The sequence below is a fragment of the Euleptes europaea genome, chromosome 2, assembly GCF_029931775.1.
Source record: "Euleptes europaea isolate rEulEur1 chromosome 2, rEulEur1.hap1, whole genome shotgun sequence".
In the NCBI taxonomy this organism is placed as follows: domain Eukaryota; kingdom Metazoa; phylum Chordata; class Lepidosauria; order Squamata; family Sphaerodactylidae; genus Euleptes; species Euleptes europaea.
This window is the reverse complement of record NC_079313.1, coordinates 54,792,647-54,807,332: the sequence shown is the minus strand read 5'-3', so window position 1 is coordinate 54,807,332 and position 14,686 is coordinate 54,792,647. Positions and strand designations below refer to the sequence as shown.

General features: G+C 40.3%; 1 protein-coding gene across 18 annotated transcripts in view; it reads left to right on the top strand.

The window, feature by feature from the left end:
- Positions 1-2,318: 2,318 nt before the first annotated feature.
- The window catches only part of ADGRL2 (adhesion G protein-coupled receptor L2), a 168,062-nt gene continuing 155,694 nt past the window's right edge, over positions 2,319-14,686 (top strand). For all 18 annotated transcript variants that reach the window (XM_056845407.1, XM_056845404.1, XM_056845403.1 and 15 more), the window contains exon 1: positions 2,319-2,490. In XM_056845407.1, the coding sequence (XP_056701385.1) occupies positions 2,418-2,490 (73 nt within the window). In that variant the 5' untranslated portion in view covers positions 2,319-2,417. The remainder of the gene's footprint in view (positions 2,491-14,686) is intronic.

Below are 14,686 nucleotides of genomic sequence, written 5' to 3'. Positions count from 1 at the left end.
ATGTGAGAATTTATAATAAGTATTTGTAAGTTAATGTCAGGGATTATGGATAGGAATCAAGATCAGGCAGTGGACATCAGGCAGATTCCCTTTCACCACATAATAAGTGGGGAATTAGCTTAACCTGTATCCTCTTTCATTACACCCACCTTCAGAATACTAGCAGATTTTAGGAGGCACACACAGAACCGCATCTCTCAACAGAAGTGTTAATCTGGAGTAATTATTATGTTTTCATTATCATAATTTCTAACACGGATTATTATAATAATCTCTTTAAGCATAATTTCATGCATTTAAAGTACGAAGGAAATGTACCATCTTCCAGAAAATTGTGTTTAAAGTGTAGAAATGGTTAACTAATCTTAAATGAGTGATCCTGAATGTGTGCTTTTACGAGAATTGCATGTTCTGGGGAAGGGTCCTGTTAAAGACTACAGCCAAGTCTTTCTAATGCTGGCAAGCCTAAGCACATATTACCTTCAAAGGCAATCACATTGGGATGGATCCTACTGTTTCCACTGGCACAAGGGTAATTCTTCCAGCAGAGGAAGTGCTTTTCACTGCTTCTCCCACTGCAGTCCCTAAACATTGCTTCCAGCACTGTTTCTCGGAGCAATGTTTCGGCAAGGTTATAGTGGGAGTGGGAATAAAGGTCTGTTGTGTGAATGGAGCTCTGCTTGCAGATTGTCTACAGCCCAGTGAAATCAGTGGGACGTACTTTGGAGAACCTGGTTAGGATCAAGTGTAAATTTATGATGAACACATTTTCCTTCTTGGGACAGTCCATTGAATGCTTACCCCAAAGCAGTACCATTGGGTATAAAGGATTTACTTGTGTAAACCTTATGTGGTTGGTCATTATTATCCCCACCCAAGAATGCTGGGAAGAGAAGTTACTGACTGCGTTGGGTCGCAGCTGGAAAGAGGTTCAAACCCACGTCTTTACTGTGCAAGTCCACAGAATTACAGAGGCTGTACTCTGGTGAAAGAATTATTGCATGTGGCTGATTTATAGATGGGAGCAACTGCAGGACAGTTTTGGCAGGATTCACTCACTCCCCCCCCCCCCCATCTTGTAGGCTGCTAAAAAGAGCAACTTTGAAAAGCTCACATTGTCGGTTTGACTTTGCTGTTGTTTTTTTTGCAAAGCATTGAGCAAAAGAAGGGCTACCAGAGCTGTTTTGTCTGCAGAGAACATTGCAGACTTATTTGTTTGTATGTGGAAGGCTTCTCTCGTAGCAGCTGATGTTTTGAAAGAGAGATTAAAGTTCCCACAAATGCATGGTGCTCGGTCTCCTCCTGGGCTGCAGAAAGATGTTTGCTTCTCAGAGTATAGAAGATAAATGGATACTCATCCATTCTCAGTTTTCTGTATGGGTTTGAAGTCTTCAAAATATGTGTGTAGTGTACTAGGCTCATACCAACTATCAAGCCCATTTTTTTTTTTTGCATGTGGAAGGAGTGGCTCAGTCGTTTATTTCAGATAAAATAGGTGTTGGACTCGTGTGTGTGTGTGTGTGTGTGTGTGTGTGTGTGTGTGAAAGCCATGGCCCTGAAATCCTTCTGCCTAATCTCAGTTGTGGGTGTGGGTGTGTGCCTGTGATTACTTGATTGTGAGGGAGAAGTGGTCCCTCCACAAAGGTATTCCTTTCAGTGTGATTTCCCCCCCCTCACGTGCTATGTCTAAGCTCTGACAGATGTTAGCCCTGTGGTATATGAGCCGGCACTCTATTCATTGCTGTCAGAGTTGCCATGAAGACTTTAATGATCTCTCTTTGGATCCAAGAAATGATGTCTTCACAGAAGACATATTTGGTGTTTAACACAAAAGTACTGCTGGTCAAAAAAGAGAGAGAGAGAGAAGAGCTGCCTCAGCAAAAATGGATGTTTTGATAGACTTGTTGCTGCTTCTGTTTTTTGTCTGAGGGGGCACAGAGCCATTTATAACACAAAGGGTGGTACTGCTTTAGAAAGAGGGGAGTAAAGAGCCTAAGAAGGAGAGACCGCCTGCTTAGTTTCCCTTTGGCAGCTGCCCTACTTTCTTTTACGTGGGTTTTCTTTTTGCTGTCTTTTGGCACTTTAGCTTGAGATTTCCTGGAAATCCCCGCCATTTTCTGTAGGAGTGTGCCAGTATCATTAACACCTCCTGCTTTTCTTATCATGATTTTTAGTGTCGGATTCTCTGTGGTATTGAGGTAAACTGGGTTTTTTTCCTCAGTTTTCTCATCAACAAGAGTCTTCTCTGTGTCATTTTTAAACGTTTTAGTGATGAACGTGAATTAATTTTAGTTTTTCATTTTCATCTCTCTCCTCAGTTATGAACAATGATGTAGACCACCCACTTGAATGACGCTGGACATTTATAACTGGATTCATTAAGGAATAAAAAGAAAAGTCTATAAAGGGGGTCAATAATGGTGGCTTCTGATTGCAGAATGAAAAGATTTTGGCTATTACTGATAGTCAGCTTCCTGCAGTGTACGGAAGGTAAGATACAAGCACATCTATCTCTCTATCTGTCTATCTACAATTAAGTAGATTTCCTCTTACAATGAATCTTTCTTGATGCTGTTAAGATCAAAAGCTTACATTCATGTGTAACTGTAAAAGAGTGAACTCCAAAAGCCCTACTAGATAATGCAAATATAAAGATTTGTACATTTCCAAAATGGCAACATAATGAGGCTCAGAAATGTTGCCCCAAAGATGAACTTCACATATAGACCCATGCACTGTGAAAGCGCATGTTTTGGGAGGTGCAAGAATATTTGGAAAATTTTAGAGTCTATCCTTCTGGATCATATTCTTACATTATCAATATTATTATCTTTGGGGATGACATAATGTATATTTTTCCATTTTTAAAAATGGTGCATTGTTCCATTATTCTTTCTGTGGGGTACCTATCCCTCTTCTTTTTATGGACATCTTGATGAATATTTTCAGATCTTCATTATGTGATTGGCATGGTCAGATATTCGAGAAAAGTGTCTGAAATAGCTAATTGTTGCTGATCCTGTTTCCAGGTTTTGCTGTACCAAAAAAAGAGAGAGAGAGATTTTTTGGGGGGCTGGGGAAGATTAATTGACAATGGAACACAGTGTCTGGCAAATCACTGCAGGGTGACTGTCCTTAAGTAGCAAGTGGTGTATTTTTGGATTCTTCTGGTTCAGGCCTTTCACTAATGTTGTCCTTGAATACCACCAAGTTATATAAACACAAGACAGAGCAACTTTAAATATGCATGAGCCAATGCAAAAGAAAGTGCAGCTGGGGCTCCTATATATTTTGTGCTTTCTCATTTTCTGGGCTTATTGGTAACAGTGTGGCAAGTTGTTAGTGGCAAATCAACAGTATGCATTTTGGAACTGGGTAAGTGGATTGAAAGTGGGTCACCATCAATTTAAATTCACTGCTGTTTGAAAATTTATTTACCTACTGTTACATGCAGTACCTGAGGCTAGACTTAAATTAGAAAGAAATGAATCAGCGTCTTTTTTCTATTTAAAAACCGTTGTCTCTGCTGTTTTGTGGCACCATAGACCTAGCTGTTTGTGCAAGGGTGATTCCCTATGACATAAAATCTGCACAGCACTGCCACACATACAACAGCTTAAGTTATAGATCATCAGGCAAGATTGCTTTTTAATTTAAATTTATTCCACCATTACATCCAAGCAGTTTTTATATAAATGCCTTTGAAAGGAATGGAGGTTATGTGGCAGTAATGACTGGCAGATGGACTTCCACAATGGGGTTATTTTATTGAAATTAACAAATATAGGTCGAGTATCCCTTATCCGGACATCCAATATCTGGACTGATCCGAAAACCAGACCTTTTGAGCTGGCATGCAGGCATTACTCACAGGCCCTCAGCAGTGCCATTGATGGTTCAATGTACACAAAATTATTAAAAATATTGTTTAAAATTATATCCAGGCTTTGTGTATAAAATAGATATTAAACAAATATAAAACAGAAATAAATTTCGTGTTTAGACTTGGGTCCCATCCCCAAGATATCTCATTATGTATACATAAATATTCCAAAATATTCTAAAATACGGAAAGATCCGAAATACGGACCAGGACTGGTCCCAAGCAGTCCGGATAAGATATATTCAGCCAGTACTTGAAATTCTGGTGATGTTTAGATGAAAAAAGCATTTTGAAAAAATATGAAGATGGTAAAATTTCTCTTAATGACCTTCTTTTCCATAGCAGCCTGGCCATAAAAGAAAGATAGGTTGAGTTTAGTGAGGCTTATTGCAAAGGTAGTACGCACAGTATTTCAGTCTAAACCAGTGGTTCCCAAACCTTTTGGGCCACCGCCCCCTTGGTTCCACAAACTCAACCCCAGCGCCCCCTACCCTATCCAACAGTACAGTTGAAGAGGCCCACCTCTAGCACCCCCTTGCTGTCCCCTTGCCTCTTAGTGCCCCCCTAGATAATCCCACTGCCCCCCAGGGGGTGATACTGCCCACTTTGGGAACCACTGGTCTAAACCATAACTGACATCACTTTTTTTTGCTAACGTGGTTTTAAAAAAGTTAAGACCTTTAAATTTGTCTCAGGATTCTCACAGACCCTGGCACCCAGCAACTGCTTTGCTTCTGTTAGGAATCGTGAGCATGCTGCTTGTCTTGTAGAATCCCTTCCCTGTAGGTGTGATAGTCAGCCCATCCTCCCAGCTATGTTTTCATGTGGCACAAGGGGGCAGATCTGTGAGTGTTAGTAGTTCTGTGGATGAAGATTTCAACCATTACAATGCATAGTAATCTACTCACCCCCCCCCAGTTGCCAATGCATGCTGAACAATAAACACTGCTGTTTACTTCCCTGAATATCTTGCAACGCCTTTACATTGGTTATCTATTTAGTTTAATGTTGGCTGTGTTCTAAGACACGGCTCATGGGCTGGAATTAAAAAAAAGTGTTGTAGGAACTCCAATTTAGATTTCACGGAATGCAGGCCTGCAATCTCTCTCAGGGGATATTGCCCTTCGAAAGTCTGGTTTGCCTGACCAACTTTTAAGACCTATCTCCCCCCCCCCTTTCTACTGAGCTGTTGGTGAAGTGCTGAAGGACAGTACTGACTCTGGCACACACTTCTTATTTGTGGTTTTATTAGATGGCAGTTTTTTGATTTGGCAGAGGTTATATGGACATGTGTTCCTGGTGGCCTTTGTGTCTGTAGGAGTGAATGAAATCTTATTTTCCTGTGGAAGTGCAGAGTACAAAGGAGAGGTGATGTTCTGTGCAGCCACCTTTGCATTGTAAAGAAGTTAAAAGCTAATTAGGAGCTGAGGTCCCTACATGGAGCCACCAGCTGCCCTTGATAATTATTGTGTGTATCTTTTAAAAAACATCCCTTTTATGATCACAGTACTTGTAGAACATATTGTTAAAAGCTGCATTTCCCTTTCTCACATCCTTACAGGTTCTCTTTCATTTCAGTGGAGGGACAGAGCGCATGCAAGATGTGCTTATAGATTACCTCCTTCCATTGAAAGGAGGGGTGAATGTGGTCTGGGTTCTCTACATTCACATTAAATTCCTGAGCCCAGAACAAATCTCTGGATATGGGTGATATACTGTCAGGACCTGTCTCTCCTCTCCCCCCCAACTTCAGAATTGCACAGCTAAAGAAAAGAAGCCTCGTTTTATCACGGTGTTACTTTGATAAATATTTGAGCCTAGCAACAAGTACTGTGGATAAGAAGACTAAAGAGCAAAATAATGTCAATCTGGAGCTGTTTAACGAGCAGTATTTAGTAAGAAAACTCTTGCTGTATATATTATGGAAGAAAGTCAAACGATAAATTTACACCATTTTCAAGCTAATTTTCATTTCCATTTGTGGCATTTTTAAATTCATGTTGTTCTCATCTCTTTATTTTTCTTGCTTTTAGTAGCCAGCAGTTGCCGAAGGCAGTTTTTGATGCTTTGGTACTGAAATGAATTCTTTTCTTTTAAAAAAAAATCTTACATTTCTCAGTTAAAAGGAAAACTGGGAAAAAAATTGGAAAGAGTAGATGGAATGGAGACACATTAATTACAAATTCTTAAAATAAATCAAATATTGTGGTTCTGTATTCTGGAAGGGAATACTAATGTGGAGGTAACTTCAAGCCAAAGCAGCATAATTAATCTTTTTTTATTGAATATTTTAGCAAGATGTCTTTCTTTCTGGCCTCAAAATAAAGGGAGTGGAGAGCAGTAGATTGGCTGCTGATTAAAAACAACAACAACAGGGCTTAGCTGGGAGCATGAGCAGACTCTTCTGGATCATATCACGATGAGTAGCTGTGGTTGTCTGTAGCAGTAGAAGAGAGCAAGAGTCCAGTAGCACCTTAAAGGCACAATTTCTGGCAGGATATGAGCTTTCATGAGTCATAGCTTACTTCTTCCTGAAGAAGTGAGCTGTGACTCATGAAAGCTCAAACTCTGCCAGAAATTTTGTTAGTCTTTAAGGTGCTACTGGACTCTTGCTCTTTTCTGGATCAGGGAGGGTGGTATAAGGCTACAAGGCAAAGGCAGAAAGCAAAGGCATTTTCTCTGCAACAAGGTCACTTGGTTACTCAGAGCACCCTGAAGTATTTGAAGGGACAAGTGGTATCACCTGACCTTTAAAAGTATATTGGGGCCGAGAACTTTCCTTTGACGATCATTGCAGGCTCAAGTCCTGACACTCAAGCATTGCAATTGCACCTGTGTTAAAGATATGACGAAGGAAATAATCTCATGATGAAAATATGAGCATGCAGGCCAAAGCCTCTTTGCTGTTAAAAGAGCCAAAACTAACTATAGTGACTGGTAATTTAATATTTTTGTTATATGCCCAGCTAGCAATCCCTTTCATAATTGGATACTTACCTATATGACCAAAACAAAAAATGCATATTTTAACCTAACTTTGATTTTTACTCAGAGTTGAAATTGTATCGAAATGAAACTTGATTGATTGAAATGCATATTACTGTATACACAAAGTTGCTCAATAGTGTTTATGTATCCTTGTTCCTATCATCACCACCACTACCCTCCTCCTCCTCCTCCTCAACTTCGTTTATGCATCACCTTTCTCTCTATTGGGGACCCAAAAATGCTTGCATTGTTCTCTCCGCCTCCATTTTATCCTCATAGCAACTCTGCAAGGTAGGTAAGGCTGGAATTGTGTGACTGGCCCAAGGTCACCCATCAAGCTTCGGTGCCAGAGTGAGGATTCAGACCTGGGTCTCCCAGATTCTAGTTCAACACTTTAACCACTATACCACACTGACTATCTATGTAATGGGGGGTGCAGATGCAGGTGGGTGTTTTAAAAAACGTATTGGAGGAACTGTGTGCAATTAGCTCTGGAGAACTAGGACAACAAACATTGTGAGAGTTGACGTATTTAAGCTTGTCGAAATGACATAGTGAGAAGGGACGTGTTCTGAGGAGGAACTTGCGTCTATCAAATTTTTGTCTGGTCAGAGCAGTGTACTTGATTTTCTCCCCTTTTCCATTTTGTCCTCACAACAAACAACGTCACGATGTAGGTTAGACTGAGAGAGTGACTGGCTTCAAGGTCACACAGTGAGCTTTATAGCAGAGGAGGGATTTGAGTCCTGGTCCACTCTTTGACCAAACTGGATCACCAGTCTTATCGGCACCACCATGATCCACACACTAATTAATGGAATATTTGTAGTCACCTACTGTGGAAGTGGATGTATTTTCCAGAAACTGTACGTTGCAATCTGAGGACAGGGAAATGCACTACTCCATCTGGATTCTTTGTAGGAAGTAGGTGACAGTTGTGCATTCCTCATGCAAAATCCACATTGTCTGGAAAAATGCAGAGAGCATGTCTCCATTTTGAGACATAGTGGGTGATAGCTGTTGTATCCAGTAAAGGAACCTGGAAAGAATATACATTCTTTCCAGATGGAAGAAAAACATGCAGAGAATTTACTCATGTATCTGAGACTTTGATAAACACTGGTGAGGTAACTGCATTATACTGTTTGCTTCAACTGTCAACCGATAGTGGGTGAGTGAAGGTATCCTGGAAATAAGTCATGCAAAAGGAAAATAAATAAAAAAGGAATACACGTTCAATTTTGTTAGTATTCTTTAGTTACATTTTTGCTGTTTATTAGAGCAAAATTAATAGCTTTTGCTTTGACAAATCAGTCTAGGTAATATAGTGTATTAATGTGTAACTCTTCCCCCCTCCCCAAAAAGCTACAAATAAATAGTTTAATGAACCATGTTGTTAAAAATCTGTACTGCTAAGGTTGTCAAGGTGATAAAGCTCAGGGGCAAAATAGATGTATTGCTACTGTCTTCCTCATCTCATATGCTCTGATCAAGGTAGTTTGTTTTCTTTGGCTGGAACTCTGCAGCCAAATGAGGTGGCCTTCATCATGTCTGGATGTGTTTGTCATCTTCAAGTTGTCTGGTCAGGCTACTTGATGTGAAGGCTTTATCCACTTAAAATAGTGTAGAGATTGTGGGGTAGCACTTTCTCATCTTTTGCTCCTGCTGTAGTAACCTGTGCTCTCAAAATGCTGCCTCTGTTGTTCTCTGGTGCTCCAAGAACAGTCTGGGGCACAATATGGGATCTGCTATGGGGGTGGGGAAATGGAAGGAATAGCACTACTCTTCTGCTGGCAGAAAACAGCCTATGGATACAAGCCAGACATTTTGTACCTATTCCGCTTGTGTACAACTGATAGTGTTTGTTTCTTTATCATATTTGCATTTTGTCCTTCCTCCACGGAGCTGGGGAGTAGAATACATGTATGATCCAATTTGTCCTCACAGCAGTGTTGTGAGGTACATCCTGGAAAGATACTGAGTCATCCAAGGTGATCTTCATGGCTCAGTAAGGATTTAAACCAAGATTTTCCCAGTCCATACCTACGATTCTTGCATTCCATGAGTTTTCTGTTAAAAACATCAAAGCATCAATTTAGTGTTTTTTATGTTATTTCCTAATTGACAGTAGAGCATTGAATAGGTGGTCAAAGTAAGCGCATGCATAACTGCAAAAAAAGCTGTGTGCACTGTGTATTCATGTTTTTGAAAATATGCATATATGCCTTGTTCAGTGTTCTTTCTGTGGAGGAACTAGGGGGCATATCCTGTAAAAGACAAGAAAAATATCTTTTATTTATATGCTAGAAAACTTTCTACGGGACAGTGAGTATGGTAACCCTAATAATTTTAGTTTGTGGACTGCCATTTTCAGCAGTTTGTTGAGGCAAATCTGTTTAGAGATGCAACAAGGAAATCTTTCATTGAGCGATGCAAGTATATTAATACAACTTTGCTCTGAAATTAGATAATGAGAGCTACCAAATCCACTTGGCCCTTGTAAGATCTCTGGCTTTAATCTTGATTTTAAACAAAGTAAGATTGTGAAAGCAGTTTAGACTTCTAGAGGCTTTTATGTAGTATTTAAAAGCAAATGATGTTGAAATTTCTCCGAAAACAGCTGAAATTGGGTATGTTTGTGCTAGAGTCATGTGTTAGAATTCCATAACTCTCTAAAAGATTGCATTAATTTGCCATGCCATTGTGATATCTGTGTACAATCTCCTAGTACTAGGTTCAGCCAGTGGGATGAGATTGAATTGTTTAGCTCCCTTGCATAGGCACAATTTGTGAAAGGTGGCATTGTTGCTATTTTAGTCTTGCTTTGACTTGTTTTATGATTTGAAGATTTAGCTTTATATTTCAGCTACCTGTAAATGGCTTGTGCCACTCACCTTTTCTTAAACCGAGTACTTCCTAGCATGGTTCTTGGAGATTATTTTTATTTGTTTCTTTTATTTATCCATCATATGGAAGTGAGTATGGAAGCATTGGTATGTGTACTGGAGGTGCTAGATTTGGTGAATGTGTATGATTGGGTTGCTCCACAGAAGACAGTGGAATTTACTACCAAGTAAATGAGGTTCTGGAGCCAGCATGGTGTAGTAGTTAAGAGCGGTGGACTCTGATCTGGAGAAGTGAGTTTGATTTCCCACTCCTCCGCATGAAGCCTGCTGGGTGACCTTGGGCCAGTCACAGTTCTCTCAGAACTCTCTCAGCCCATGCAGAGGCAAGCAATGGCAAACCACCTTTGAATGTCTCTTGCCTTGAAAACCCTATGAGGTCGCAATAAGTCAGCTGTGACTTAATGGCACTTTCTACCACAACCAAATAGGGTTAACAAGATTAACTTATGCTTGTGGAACACCATACAGGGTGTTGCTGTATAAAGTCACAGAACAAAGAGAATAAAAACAAGGATCTAAAATTTGGGAAGTCAACTTGATCAGTACCAAAGGCTGCATAAAAAATATACCGTGACCTATAGATTAGTTACCTGTGTCCTCTGATGACTGAATGCCTGGACACAATTTGTGACCTAGAACCCTTATTTCTACAATAGATGTATTAATGTGTTACCTACAAATGCCAGTCTTTGAAAGAATTAGCCAGTCCTTCCCAAAAAGGAGAAAATGTCCTTTAAAGTTTTCAGGACTGGGAGGGGTGGTGGGCAACACACACATACACATGTAAAACATACTCACTTATCAATGTACTGACCACTTAATGTAATAGATACAAAAGCTCATGCCATAATATGTGTGGTAGTCTGTAGATACCATGGGACTTTTAATTACTTTTGCGAGTGAAACACAGGTTAGACTTGATTTGATGTTGCTAGCATTCAAAAAAGAATTGCTCTGATGTCTACAGTTTGCCCATTTGTTGCTGTGTGTAGCATCTTTCAAGATTTTGTTTCAAATCCAAGTCTTAAGTGGAATAAAAATTAATCTCATCAAAGTTAAAGTTATTCTTTCTTATTCTCTCCCCTCTACCTTCTTATACAGCATTAGGTTATTCCCCCAGTAAAATCTTATCAAGCTTGAAAGATTTGTTAAATGGCAAGGCACTTCTCTGTTGACCTTTTTGGTGTTCTGTTGGAAACACTGTATAATGAAGTTGATTGCTCTTCTTTATGTTTAGTAACTGATTTGGTTTTGCAAACCATTTTAACAAAAAGCGCAGTTTGGATCCAGTAATTCTTGTGAGCAAATCAACTATAATCCACAGACTCCTCTGACAAAACAAAAACTGAGCTATGTGAGGTTTTAGAGAGCTTCAGCCCCCCCTTTCACATTAAAAGGGAACTTGAGATGCTTCTGTAACTCTGCAACTGTATTGTGCTGAAGCATTTTGTAGTTTCCTTATCTTGATGGATAGGCTTTTGTTTTAAATGGTGGTTGTAGCACTGTTAGCTGACTTAGTGGATCTCCTTTTCAGTATGTGTAGACAAGTCATCCCATGTCCAAGACAATGGGATTTTACTAGAAGCAGAAAAATAAAATGTTTCCTCATTTCCAGTGAGTATGAGCAAACTCAAAATTGATGAGATTGTGTGGAGGCTATTTCTGGATTGTAGTATGGAGGAAATTTGTAGAGATTGCCCTGTTATTTTGTAATGAGGTATAGAAAATAAATTCCCTTTTGTCTGCCTCACCAGCTACATCCCCAAAAGTAGGAAAGAGGTAAGAATAGCTTGACCCTTTTCAGCCCAAGTCAACCAGCATTCTGTAATTGCAACTTTCCTGTCTTCCTCTCATGAAGCTGCCTTGTACTGAATCAGACCCTTGGTCCATCAAAGTCAGTATTGTCTACTCAGACCGGCAGTGGCTCTTCAGAGTCTCGGGGTCTCTCCTCTGGTTTCAATCCCCCGTGCTGTCATTGGGTCTCTTTGAACCAGTGGACTCGCAAAAACATGATCAGTCTTGAAGATGGGGGGGGAGGGGCTGCTGTGAGAGAGGGAGTCAGTGAAAGTCCTCCGCCTCCTGCAAGCAGAGAAGGAATTTAGGATCCAAGCTAACTCTGAATCTGTTTATACTGGTTTCTTAAGCAGCTTGTATGTGGAAGGAGCTCCTATAATAATTTCAGTTCTATGTTGGAATGTTAGGAAAGTTTTTTGAAAGAAAACCAGAGAAAAGTAAAATTGATGTGCATGTGTGTGTAGTGTACTTTAAGACAAGGTATTTCCTCATTTCGGAGAGTTTCTTCAGGTTTCTAAGAGGTATCTCTACATGTCAAAACACACAAATTGTGCTGTCAACTGGGAACAGTTCTCAGGCATCTTAAGTGACCAGAGCAGGCCAACCAATGCTGTGGTATTAGCTGTTTGCACAGTTACCGTGGAAGATCTGCATTGGGAGATTTGACACCATTGGAATAATTTACCCAGTGGACTCAGATCATGATTCTGTGTTGATTTTTACTGCTCATTTTCACGTTGGGAATGGCTCTAATTCTTAATATTATAGTGGTCCTAATTTTTTTTTAAAATCATTTTGTTAGTGGTAGGTGAACTGCTGACAGGTTGTAGGTACAGTGGGAACTAGTGTTGATTACAGATCATTAGCATAAAGACTATTCACACGGATTGTGCTTCCATTCTGTACAAAACGGAAAAAAATGCAATAAATTTGAATCCTAAAAAAAACCGTGAGTGTGATAAGGAAAGATTGGGACAGAAGATTGTCATCCATGTCGCTATAACTGAGTGTACACTTGGTGGCTGCTGGACCACAATTGACTGGGGTAGAACCATCCCAGGTTTCCTAGAGTTAACTCTGGAACCCAGGGTCCAATTCGTTCCTTGTTGCTGCTTCTGTACAGGGAGATCTGGCCATTTCAATGCATGTCAGCCATTCACAATTGATGGTGATATCTGTGTTGCCCTTTAATCATGAGTAATTTTTGTGCCTGACTTTGACAAACTAAAGTGTGAATTGACTATAGTTTTTTCTTCAGTGGTATCCTTGAGGGGCAGGGGAAAGCTAGCTTGAGGGTTTGCCCTGTTCTTAACTGTACACATAACTGCTTATAGGTTTTCTGTGTAAGAAGATTTCCCTCCCTATCTGTTATGGATTTAACTAAAGTTCTGTTTGAAATGTGGAGGTTTTAGTGACGTAGAGAGGCTTTAACTTCCCCCACCTTGTAAATATTAGTTGGTCTTTGATCCCTTGAACCAGTTTTAAGCCTTCATGAGTGCAACTTGATCTTCCTTCCTTGATGTATCAATGTTCTTTTACCCAGTCCTTTCTTCTGAGAATGTGGTGCTGCCCCTCCATTGTTTGTGCAATAGATATGCTTTGACTATATTTTTGATTGTGTCATTAAATGAGCTTCTTATTGGAACAAGATGTTTCTGAAATGAATTTTAATCATAGAGTCCAGATTCAAATGGATATTCAGCATCATAATTCTGTTTGGGAAAATGAGGTTTTGTGGCTATTTAGAACTGATTATGCATTTCAGTGGGTTTGAGATAAATCAGTCCTTGGTAAACAAAGAGTACAGTTTGTTACTTGCCCCTTTTCATTATGTAATTGACAACAGATGACGTTGGAATGCATGAACTTAGAAGGTAGTGGGAGGTAATGGTGGATTATGTAGGTTATTGTGCATGGCGTCCTCAAACCTTCATTACATAGGTTAGCAGTGGGGGTTAGGATCTGTTCAACTCTGTTACACTTAATAAATAGTCAAAACTATTAATCAGTCTTACCTATTACTGCCTACTCTGGCTGCCAGGAGCTCCTCAAAGTATCAAGGAGGAGTCTTTCCTAGGATGCCACCTGAAATCATTTTTAACAAAAGATGCCACTTAGAATCATAGAGTTGGAAGGGACCACCAGGATCATCTAGTCCAACCCCCTGCACAATGCCGGAAAATCACAACTACCTCTCCCTACACCACCAGTGACCCCTACTCCATGCCCAGAAGATGGCCAAGTTGCCCTCCCTCTCATGATCTGCCTGAGGTCATAGAATCAGCATTGCTGACAGATGGCTTCATGCATTCTGTCCATGAACTCTTCACCTTCCTTTATGAAATAGAGTGTGGACAAGCGTACCTCAATTCCCTGTATCTTCTCCTTCAGCAAGTGTAATTATTGTTGCAAGTGCAATTATTGTTACCTTCAGGTAAGAATACAAACATGCCACAGACCTTGCATGTTACTGCCTCATCTCCCTCACTAGCCACACTACTATGATTGCTGAAGTTGTTCAGTTTCTTTCCTGCACTACTCTGATAGTTCCCCTGACAAACTGCCTCTCAAGGCTCCCTGCTTGTAGAAGTAAAAACACTCAACACATAAAAGATGTAGAAACTTGTCAGCTGCTTTCAGGGGCCCCAGGCTAAGAGCTCTTGTGGCTCTGGCGAGAGGAGCCTTCTTAATGAACAGCTCTTGGTCCCACCCCTCAGCAGCACACAGCAGAGGGAGGGGCCAACCATTAACCCCAGTCACACCAGCCCTTCTCACTCAGGAAACAGCAACTCTTTTGAAACTCTGGGTCCTGCAGTCTCTCGGCCCAGCTGCCTCAGCTTCTGCCTCTGGTGAGAGGAGCCTTCTTAACGAACAGCTCTCAGTCCCACCCCTCAACAGCCAACAGCAACTTAATGTATAATGCTACTTTGGTTCATTGTCTAGCATCTTTAGTTAAAAAGGATTTCAGGTGGCATCCTGGGAAAGGCTCCTACTTCATAGAGCTCACAAAATGTTCTGGTAACTGTTAGCAGCAATTTGTAATGAGACCATCAGAGCTACAACAAGAATTATTTCCAATAATGCAGTTGTCATGATGTCCCTTTTCATCCCTTAT